Source organism: Balaenoptera acutorostrata, chromosome 10 (assembly GCF_949987535.1).
Source record: "Balaenoptera acutorostrata chromosome 10, mBalAcu1.1, whole genome shotgun sequence".
NCBI classification, from domain to species: domain Eukaryota; kingdom Metazoa; phylum Chordata; class Mammalia; order Artiodactyla; family Balaenopteridae; genus Balaenoptera; species Balaenoptera acutorostrata.
The window spans coordinates 16,944,951-16,956,455 of NC_080073.1; the positions used below are offsets into that span (position 1 = coordinate 16,944,951).

General features: G+C 37.7%; 1 protein-coding gene and 1 pseudogene across 1 annotated transcript in view; one reads left to right on the top strand and one right to left on the bottom strand.

The window, feature by feature from the left end:
* The window catches only part of CNTN3 (contactin 3), a 329,425-nt gene extending 326,519 nt beyond the window's left edge, over nt 1-2,906 (top strand). The window contains exon 23 of the mRNA XM_007192451.2: nt 998-2,906. Within this exon, the coding sequence (XP_007192513.1) occupies nt 998-1,098 (101 nt within the window). The 3' untranslated portion in view covers nt 1,099-2,906. The remainder of the gene's footprint in view (nt 1-997) is intronic.
* Nucleotides 2,907-7,195: 4,289 nt separating this feature from the next.
* LOC130709066 (AN1-type zinc finger protein 6-like) lies at nt 7,196-10,205 on the bottom strand (annotated as a pseudogene).
* Between the last annotated feature and the right edge of the window lie 1,300 nt (nt 10,206-11,505).

The following is an 11,505-nucleotide window of genomic DNA, read 5'->3' on the forward strand; positions in this document are numbered from 1 at the left end:
TTCATTGCTCCCTGTTCTTTTCATTGGCCTAATCTATAATCTTGGGCATTCAAGATTAAAACCCTTATCTGTAATCTTGGAAAACAAAATGAGGGACATCATTAGCAAGTAAAGAGAAAGGGAGATGTGGAAACTTGGAGGAATTTTATCTCTTCATGAAATCATAAAGACTGCAATACTTAGACCAAAACAAACAAGTAACTAAATGAAGAAAATGGGAAATATTTATCTCAGAACTGAGTTCTGCAACATAAAAATATGTAAAAACCATTTAGGACTACAGACATTTTTAAAACTGTATGTGCTTCTATAGAGCAAAACCAGGAATTAATTTAAGCTTATTATTATTATTATTTAGGTTTTTAATTAAGACCTGCTATCTTGTTCCTAAGATAGCTCAAGGTTCAGAGGTAAAATTACCATATGGCCCAAGTGGAACTGTTAAAAGGAATAGGTTCTGTGCTTTTGCAGGAACAGATAGATTTTATTAGCATTTGAGGGATGCTGAGTCAAGAGTAGCCTTTCCCTCTGACATCTGCCTTCTTGTTGAGTTTGCATAGATTGGTGCAGACAAAGGCCAACTATAGGAAAATGGAGCTTTTATTGATTGCTTTTTTAAGATGATATTTTATATTATGCATAAGAACTTATCAAAAAATATACAGAAGAGAAACAAACATATTTCCTAACCCTTCTCCAATGAAGCTTGCTTTAATTAAACCATTGAATTATCTCAAAATTGTCTGTAATGGAGTATAATTGTTTTCAAAATGATTAAGTTGTTTTTCCACTTTCAATTAAAGCTAAATAATACTAGATGAACAAAGCCCAGAATCCTTTAAGAAAACTTAAGTATATGAGTGTTTATAGATACTCTTGGCAAATAATATATGCTACATTGTTAAATAACATGAAGGCTAATGTTAACTTGTGGTAGTAAGTTAGTTACTTAAATTGATACAGTCCTTATTAATGAGCTGTTTATCATCTTTGACAGATATGGATGCAAGAGGTTGTACATCAGCCATCTCCAATGCCCACCCTGTGTCAAGTTATATCTCTACAGCACTGTTCTTTATTGTAAACACCCTGTGGTGATAGTCACTTTTTTTTTTTATTATTTATTGGAAAGTTCATTGGTTACAAAAAAAGTGCTTTCACGAAATGCAGTGATTATGCATGTTTTTTTCCAACTCTGTATTTTTAACTTTCTACATAGGTAAAATATGAATATAATAATAAAAAAAACCCCAGTAAATCCTTTTAGGGGAATCTGAAATGCCTTAATATTTACTTGATACACCAAAGGAATTTACATATTACATACATCCGATTTTTGATAGAGACATTCTTATGATTTTAAGCACTGCCTGTGGATAAAGACTCACATGCTTCCATGTATACACACCCACATGCAGACACATACTTCTGTGGGTTTGGTTTTGTTTTTTTTTTAATGTAGAAAAACTCATTTACTCCAAATGCTTTGCTCCCATTGTAACAGCACTGTTTGGAAGATATAATTAGTGTTATTTGGAAATGCTCATTTGAAATACTCAAGGGTGAAAGATACATTTTAAAAATTACCCTGTTGGGCAGAGGGTGCATGTAATTCAAAAGAATGTTAGAGATGCTACAGTAGAATTTGGAAGAGTGCTGTTTCGTTTGGGTATACTGCTGCGTGGTTGTGAGATTCTTTACAAATCACTGCTCTCTCTACTTCTCAAGCACTCACCCTTAAAATGTGGAGATAATAATACCCATCTTTTCTGCCTCTCCACCTGCTTTGTTAGCCCTAATGCACTAGGCCTGTGCAAAATATTAGTATGAATTTATTTAATCATATTGAAGTCCTGAGGACCAGCCAGCCACATTTTTAAAGTTTGCGCTCCATTCTAGGTAATGCTTTCTTTTTCATTCCATGATATTATAAAACTGAAATGATCACATTTTGTCCTCTCTCAAAAGGTTTAAAAAGTGAAATAAAGTAAAAAGAGATTGTTTCCTTCACACCTAAGAACAAGCTTTCAGGTTTTATTAAAACATGGTGGAGAAAATAAGGAACAACCTGAATCTTAACCCAAATATTAAACAAAATTTACGTGATCCTTCATTTCCAATCTCCGATTCCATCAAGGGACCCTCTCTTTTTTGGATGGTGGAGATGGTTTTTAATGAAATCCAACCGTTTATGAGAGTGAGTCTGGCAGGCTTTTTAGTTCCTGAGCTAAATTTGTAATAGAACCATGGCCATGCTGCTGACTTTGATATGTATGACTCAGTCTCTGAATACATGGTGTTCAAAGGATTGTCAAAGACATGACTTCATAACAGTATGTAAAAAATATATGAAAATCAGCAGATTGAGTGTTACACATTGCAAAATCAATTTTTTACCTCTTTCCTGTCCATTTCACATTTTGCAGGAACTTGTTCTTTGCAAAGATATCTGAATTTGAAACCAACAGATATCAAAAGAGAATACCTATTAGCAAAATTCTGATATTACCATAGAGTGTTACTTTACATTTAGAGATCACATTTAAGATAAAGTCATTATACACAAAGAAGAAAAATATTTATAACTTTTCTCTTCAAGGTCTGTATATACTGTATATATCTAGAAAAATTCTGAATGATGAGTAGATTTCATATGACCATTGTTATTTCGGGTCAAAAAGTGGAGAAACACTTTCTCCAATACCTGTATTTTATGCTACATGTAATGGAGTTGTATCTTTTTATTATTTGGTAATTCCTATAATATGTTCCTATACTTTTCATTTTCAAGGCAATTACTCTATTGTTTCATGGTGTTTCTAGAAATATATCTCCATGAGATATCTACTTTGTTTCATATTGAAAAGTATAAAATTTACCTTTAAATTCCTGTGTGTGTATCCTATGGTTATCTGTATGTATTATTTTTTATTATTCTAATAAAATTTATAAAAATCAAATGCCCATGGATGATTAATTGTGGTATGGTCAGAAAGAACATTTTAAGGGGGAAATAGGTGCACACCATAATAGTTATGCTGATGCTGTCATTTCTTATATTCTTCAGCCTACTTTTAGTCTTTCCATCTTTTAATCTTCTATTTTTTTATACCCTAATGACTGAGTAAAATCAGCAGTTTGAGACAATGCCCTCTCTATTAAAGGGATTTCAGCTCTGGGGAGACGGGAGGAAAGAGAAGCAGAAAATTCACTTTCTAGAATTATGGTATCTAGTTTCTTCTGACTTCTTCAGTTAATGTGGCTACTACCACTTTTCTGACAAATATCTTCTTAAGATTAATATCAACTTATCAACTCTTTCATTGACTTTCTCCTTGGTATCTGTGTTAGAGACTTGCTTCTAAACAATCCTTGCGGTATGATATATTCTAAATGTTTGAAAATGTATACTAGAAAAAGATTAGTTTTCAATTAGTAAAGAGTGTTAAAAGTTATTGTTGATGTAAGGAAAATTAGAGCTAAAATAATCATTTTCTTACATGAAAATTCAAAGATATATTTAGAAGTAGGAGAATTGAGAAAAGTATGTGTAGGGGTTGTACCACGGTATGAAGGTGTGTGTTCGTGTGTGTGTGTGTTCGTGTGTGTGCACGGGTATGTGTGTGTGGGTGACTGTAAATTTAAGTCTAGTTGTACTAGGTGCATTAGTGTACCCTAATAAAGGGCAAAGAGCTGGGGAATATGCAGAAACAGATTATACCACCAGAACCAGCCCTGATGTCCTCTCCCCCGAAGCCAGGGCTGTTTGACACGGCACAGTCAGGTCAGCAGTGAGTCATACTGCCTTGATCTGAATTGCATCCTCACCAGTTAGTGGCCCTGTGATTTTGTACTAGTTCTATAACTTCGCTAAGCCTCCATTTCCCTGTCTGCACAATGGGACTATGGTGGTATTATCCTCATAGAGTTGTCAGATCTTCAGTGACTACTAAACTCCTCTGCGCTGAAGTTTCCTCTTTTATGAAAAGGAGGTTATTGGTGCTACCCACTCAGAGGGCTGGGAGTTAGGAAACAAGGTGATGTGTGAGTGCTTACAACCATGCTCTTAGCATTCTTCTTCCCATCAATAGGTAACTATATGACACTGGAAGACAGAAGACATCGTTCATAGGTGGCTTTGTTGTATACGTTTAGAGCTCTCCTTTGATCTCATTCCACTGAGAAGAAAGGTATATGATTCCAGGAGTTCCTAGAAGAGAGGGTAAAGTGATTCTAGTATCAGATTAATTTTTCATAGTAATGTAATACTGATCCTATTAAACAACATATCTTCACTCTCCATGTGCCAGGCTCTGAGTTAAGCACTGTACCTTTGCTAAATTCATGTTTACAACAGTCTTCTTAGTTAGGTACTATTATCAAGCCCATTATACAGATGAGGAAACTAAGGGTCAGGAAGATTAAGGACATTGTACTAGGTCATTCTAGCAAGGGCATAGTAAAACGGGAGTCTAACCCAGGTAATCTGGCTGTAACCCCTGAGTCTGAGGCATGAAGAGGTTTTTAATCCCTTTCAAAATCAGATCCATTAGATTTAGAGATTTTGAATAAGCATCTCTAATGTCAGTTTGTAGTATAATTTGTTCTGCCCTCTATTATTGATCATAATTCAAATTGGAGAACTGAACACCTGGGAAGACTTCTTTTGGCTATCGTAAATTTTGATATTCTCTAATTCTTACATGGAAGGCTATCCAAGCTAAAATTGACCAAGCGTAAGTATTCTTTTAAGTAAAAATTATAAAAATATTTGTCTGTTTTTAAAAATAATTTTTAGGTTTTATGTTTAATTTTCTTCACACATTTTTTTTTTAAATTGAAGATGGTTTGTTGATTTTCATTAATATTACCGTTTTCAATGAAAACCTAATAGTATAATTCAATTAAATAAAGAAAAGTGATTAGAATGTTACAAGTTCTTATTTTTCAATGAAAATCACCCCTGTCGTTTCATGTTCTTATAACTCCATCTTTTTTTAAATTTAAAGTTAATTGGGTTCATTTTTTTCTGAAGTATTTTACCCTTTTTAAAAGTGAAAATTGTGCTGATACTCATTATCATTTGGAATCACTTCAGTAAATATTGGAGGTAAAATCACCACAGCAGCAATTACAAATTTAGCAATTAGTAAGTTGTACCATTCTTTTGAAAGAAAATATGTAAACAGAGAGGACTATGATTGATTTAAATGGTTAGGTGTTTCTGCTGTTATTTTTATTTGAACGCTGTGCCCTAATTTAACATGTCTTGCTTTACATGTAGGTGATAATTACCTCTTGAACCTGCACGCAGAATAAATGCCCTGATACAGAAAGTTGTAAGAAAGGGTGCTTCTGTTATTTGTCAGCATTCATTCTTATTCTTTACTCTTATTCTGCCTGCTGAAATTATCTTATAGCCTGATGATTCTACCTGGGTCATTAATACTGTGGGGAAGAGAAAGAATTAGATCCTGCATAATTGGATGTTACCTGGGAAAACTCAGAAAAAAACAGAGACAAATGATAAGAACAGCAAATGAGAATTATTTTACCATCGGACAGTAAAATGGGACAGACTAATATAAATGACAATGCTAATGTAAAATGTCTATCGAGACTGGCTAATGAGGAAGTGAAGGGTCCATCCAGTGTGACTGGTATATTGGCCTTTCCAAAGCATCCAGACAAGAATGGCTGCCCTTCCAAGACTAAATTTCAAGATCACACATGGAAATGCTCATTGGAATCATAAACCGTGGCACAGTAAGTACACTCATTGTGTGTAGCTCATATTTATCTGCTCAGTACCTAATTGTTGAGTGAAATCAGGGAATTAATCACCATTTTGTCTTAACCCTCCCCTATTTTGCTTGCTTAATTTTTCCTCCTGTGCGACCCCTGAAGATATTAAGATATGATGATTAGGAGACTAAGAGATATTTTAAAATGTGTTTGAAATAATGATAAGCAGTAGATCATCTGTGTTGGGAAAGTTAACCAAATTGGGATGAAACAGTATAGCATAGTGGTTAAGAGCATTTGTTCCCAGTCATAGATCTGGGTTGGAACCCTAGCCATGTCCCTAAATAACTGTGTGATCTTGGACAAGCAGGCTAATCTTTCTAAGACACAATGCTTATCTCTAAAAAGACACCAGTGGAAGGAAGGACCTGCCTTGGAGGATTGTCATGGTAAGAGGACATGATCTAACCATAGAAAGCTTTTTATCATAGTTTGGCTAATGGGTACTCAGTCAGAAAGTCTAATAAGTTAATAATAATAATATGATTATTGGGGTTTTTTTTGTTTTGTTTTTACAAGGGAACATTATGGTTTTCCTTTTTATTTAATCAAAGAATGGTGGATAAACATAAATACAGCACAGTTACTTCAGATCATTCTTCATATTGTATACACACAGACCAATGAATGTAATCTGAAAGAAAGCTGCAGTCAGCAATGAAATGCATACAGCTTTTCCTTCCCTCGCTCAAAAAAAGTTAAAAACACACAAACTTAGAATCTCATCAGCACACACTCTCCTGTGACAAATGATTCAGACATAAATAGTGGGTGCAAAGAAACTATATGCTAACATAGGTATAACCTTTGTTAATGAAAAACAGAAGCGGCCATAATGATTAAGATACATTCGGTTACTGATAACTAGTTATACCCGAAAGGGCATTATCAAAAGAGAAATCGTGCTGCAGAGAAAAGCTACATATACATACACAATGAGAAGAGAGATAGTGCTGCAGAGAAAAGCTATATATACATACACAGTGAGAAGAGAAGTCGTGCTGCAGAGAAAAGCTATATATACATTCACAATGAGAAAATAAACTGCAAGATTAACGCATGCATGTTTAATACTGGAAAAATCACAGCCCTCCAAAATTTCTCCACGTTTGTTATAAAAGCCCTCTGCACTCAACTAAAATTAAAATGATCTTAAAAGGATAATACTTGTAAAGTTTACTTAAGTCTTTTCAGCCACAGAAACTGCAATGTAAATAAATGTTCAGAGTCATTTTCAAAACAGAAACAAAAATCTGTTCTCCTGATGACATGCATGATTAAAAGGTCTATACAAGATACATTGCTCTACATTCCCAATGACTAGGAAAAAAAACCTCAAGTCCATTTTTAGTTTGCAGATGGTCAAAGGATTTTGTATTCCAGCAGGAGTTCAAATCTTCTGGATCTTTTCACCAACAACTACTGGATTTTCTTTTCTAATTTTCTCAGCAGCATCAGCTTTGTAAATGTAAGAGCACTTGTGTACATCTGAGTAACGGTGTACACCACAGTAAACATTTCCACACCGGCATTCAAACCCAGTAAGTCCCACTTTCTTCCTGCACACGAAACAGCGATTCTTTTTTTGTTTTGGTTTTTCAGGAGACTTGCTTTGCTCTTCAGATGTCTGCTGTGTGGTTTCTGATCCTGAAGCTTGCAGGTCTTCTGCTTCAGGTATTGCTTTGTTCACAGATGTGCTGTCCACTTGGGAAGATGCTACAGATTCTGATAAGAGTGACTGATTTGATACAGGGCTTGGCTGCATAGATGAAGATGAAGAGTCTAACGCCAACTGAGCTTCTGGGACACTGCCATCTGTGCCCTGAACTGGTAAAGACTCAGACTACTGACAGAAGGTGCAGGTGGGCTTATTCTACCATTACTACTATTCTGTCTCTGAAGATGTTCTTTATAACGTATTGAACACATGCCATTTGTACGAGGGTTTCCATAAAATCCGCAGCCAGTGGAACAAAGTATAGGCACTTGGCTGTGATTAGTTTCTTGAGCTACGTTCCTCTGTTGCGCACTCCGATAAAAGTATAGGGACTTTGGATTAGGGTTCCTACTGCACTGAGGATGCTTTGTAGTTCTCTGTATAGCAGTCCCCACTTCCCTATGTCAGGTTGTCTTCGCTGCTGTTGCTTGGGCTGGCAGCGGCTCTCTCCGCCTGATGCGCTGCCCGCCGCCGCCGGTCGCCGCCGGTGAATGAGGACAGGTGAGGCCACCGAACTCCTGCTCGCTCGGGCCCGGCCGCTGCCGCCAGCCCCTCCGCCTGCTGTTTATTAAACTTTTCTGTTTGGTTGTTTGGCCTGTGCCGCGACCGCGGGGGAGAGCTCCGGGATTGGCCGGCTCCTGGCGCTGACCTGATTATTGGGTTTTAAATGCTCAATTATTCTTCAAGAGTTACTTGTAAAATACACAGGATGACAGTATTAAACCTCAAAGGGTAGTTCATTAATTCATCCAGAGTTTCAGATACTGGTCTTGGGACAAGACGTCTCGTCTCCAGGAGGTTACATGCAAGTTATAAAGCAAAGGAAAGGACTACAGAGTAATTTGAGGATGAGAAGGATATTGTAGAATATATGCTCAAGTAGCTGTGAGAACTAAGGTAATGTTTATAGAGCTTTTAGCAAAATACTGGGCACATGTCAGGCACTCAGCCTCTGCTGGTTGCAACCCTTATTCTCTCAAAACAAGATCCAAATGGCGGAGAGCTGAAAATGTTGCCACAATGAAAGCCAGTAATACTATTCAGAGGATGTTATTCAGAAAGATGTTAAATCTCAGACTAAAAGCTTTACTGCTTCTGCATTAATCAATAAGGCCTATTCATGACCTCATACTTGTTCCTCATGAATTATGGTAATTAAGTGAAAACAGGGTCCCTTGGCCTGGCAGAGCTCGTTTGGCTACAGAGAAGGTTCTAGATGTTAGACTGAAGAACATGAGGGGCTGAGAGTTTTTTTTTTAATGAACACTGCCGTATGTTAGAGTGATTCTTTATTTTTTTAATTTAATTTTATTTATTTATTTATTTATGGCTGTGTTGGGTCCTCGTTTCTGTGCGAGGGCTTTCTCTAGTTGCGGCAAGCGGGGGCCACTCTTCATCGCGGTGCGCGGGCCTCTCACTATCGCGGCCTCTCTTGTTGCGGAGCACAGGCTCCAGACGCGCAGGCTCAGTAGTTGTGGCTCACGGGCCTAGCTGCTCCGCGGCATGTGGGATCCCAGACCAGGGCTTGAATCCGTGTCCGCTGCATTGGCAGGCAGATTCTCAACCACTGCGCCACCAGGGAAGCCCGGGCTGAGAGTTTTTAGAGAGCCTTGGGAGAGGGAAATGTGTTGAGGAGAAGGAAATCATGAGACTGTCATACAGAGTGAAGTAAGTCAGAAAGAGAAAAACAAATACCGTATGCTAACACATATATATGGACTCAAAAAAAAAAAAAAGGTTCTGAAGAACCTAGGGGCAGGACAGGACTAAAGACGCAGATGTAGAGAATGGACTTGAGGACACAGGGATGGGGAAGGTAAGCTGGGATGAAGTGAGAGAGTGGCATGGACACATATACACTACCAGATGTAAAATAGATAGCTAGTGGGAAGCAGCAGCATAGCACAGGGAGATCAGCTCGGTGCTTTGTGACCACCTAGAGGGGTGGGATAGGGAGAGTGGGAGGGAGACGCAAGAGGGAGGAGATATGGGGATATATGTATATGTATAGTTGATTATCTTTGTTATACAGCAGAAACTAACACAACACTGTAAAGCAATTATACTCCAATAAAGAAGAAAAAAAAAGAAAAAGAAAAAGGGAAATCATGGGAAGAGTGTCCAGAAGCCGCATTTTGAGAACAGTACTTAGTTTAGTGTTCTTACCTATAGTGGGTTACCTTCATCTGCCAGGACCACTGCCCGTGAGTGACAAAGTCCTGCTAGCCCTGGAAGTGCCAAAGGAGATTTCTTTGGCTACTGCTACCATGTGAAAAAAAAAGCTTTCTTACTTGAGAAATTAAGCACATTTGTCTAAATTTGCAACACCTGACTAGGCTCTTTCTGTAGGAAAAAAAGCCATTCTCCTTGAGTTTTCCCGCTTCTATTAAGAGCAGATGCTAAGGAATGCAGAATGGGGGGGGGGGGAATTCTAGTTGCCTCCTGCCATAGCTCGGGAGATTCATTATGTAGTAATGAAATGATCTCAAAGAGAGAGAAAACGATAAATCTAGGCCAAGATTTCAGTTTAAAGAAAAGGCAAGGGGGAGAGTAAGCGCTAGGTATATTTTCCAATGTAATGCTAATTGAAAACATTTCACTTATGTTCAGGGACATTCACCTTTCACTGAAAGGTCGTTCAGTACCTTCAAAGAGAGTTTTCTTCAAAACGGCACGTACCCATACTTCTAGCCAGAGACTTAAGTTCTGTGGAGAGCTTTCTGCTGACAGCCTGTGTTGTTGAAAAGGCAGCTAGTGGCTACAGGTGTTGTGAAAGTAGATGAGCCCCAGCTGCTCAGGAGAGAAGTGGGGATGCGGAATGCTCCTAGGCAACTGGAAGGGACTTGCAGCAGACGGTGGCTTGCCTTGGGGAAGAGCTTCCAGGTCTAAGCAACAAGCTGGTGGAAAGAAATGATGAAAGCTGTGAGCGGAGCATTCAGGCTTGGTAGGTACACTTAAATTGTATTTTAGAAGGGATGGTAGAGGAGGATTTGGGGAAAGATGGCGATGGTGTGCTTTGGAATCAGATAGCCTGTAATGCCTGAATCTGCCTCACCCTTGCTTGGGGCTTTTGAGCAAAGTGCCTGAGCGCTCTAAATCCCTTTCCTCACCCATAAAACGGAGGTGGGATATGCCTGCCTCTAGTGTGTGATAAATAAATGAAATAATACACAGAATGGGGTTATCGCTTTACGTGAGGAAGGAAGCCCTCAACGCTCCGAACTTAGAACCAATTTCAACTTTTCTCCCATCTCAAATATTGCAGGAATGAGAAGGTTAGCGCTAATTTTTCTTAATACTTGAAATTTCATTCTGTTTATCGTTTTCATTGACCCCATGTGTAGACTTGCTTATTGCTCGAGGTGAAAACTGACACAGAAAACGCCATATTGAAAGGAGACGCCCACCGTTTTTTCTTGGGCTTAAAAGGGAGATCAAAAAGGAAAAGTAGCCTTCTTTACTGCTTCAGAACAATTTCCCAAAATGGTCATATGTAAAGAATTTTAGGTTCCTGCGTCCTTAAGTGTTCGATTTCAATTATTTTCCTTGAAACTAAATGGTATTTTTAAGAGAAAAAAATTGCATCAAAAATATTGTTTTCTCCCTCTTCTTAGATAGCATATTCCCATCTGAGTGTTCTAGTTGTTTTAAAGCCTTTCTATACAGTTAAAGGAAAAACTTGACTCTTAGATACCTTCACATTTTTATGAGTAAAACATGCATGACATCCTGGAATACCTTCAGGCTCATTCTTATTTATGACATGTTTTTGAGAATTTGAGTAAGACTAACATGAAAACAGAGTTTAATCATGACGTTGTGATTTTTAAGGGGAAAAGCACCTTAATTAAACATATTGATCTGGATATTTTTTTTTTCTTGGACAAATGTGAGATCACTTGTCACTTAATAAAAGAGTAGTCACTTTTCCAACAGCAGAAAAATCCCAGGAAGCTTTTCAGCCACTAAACTTGAGATAGAAA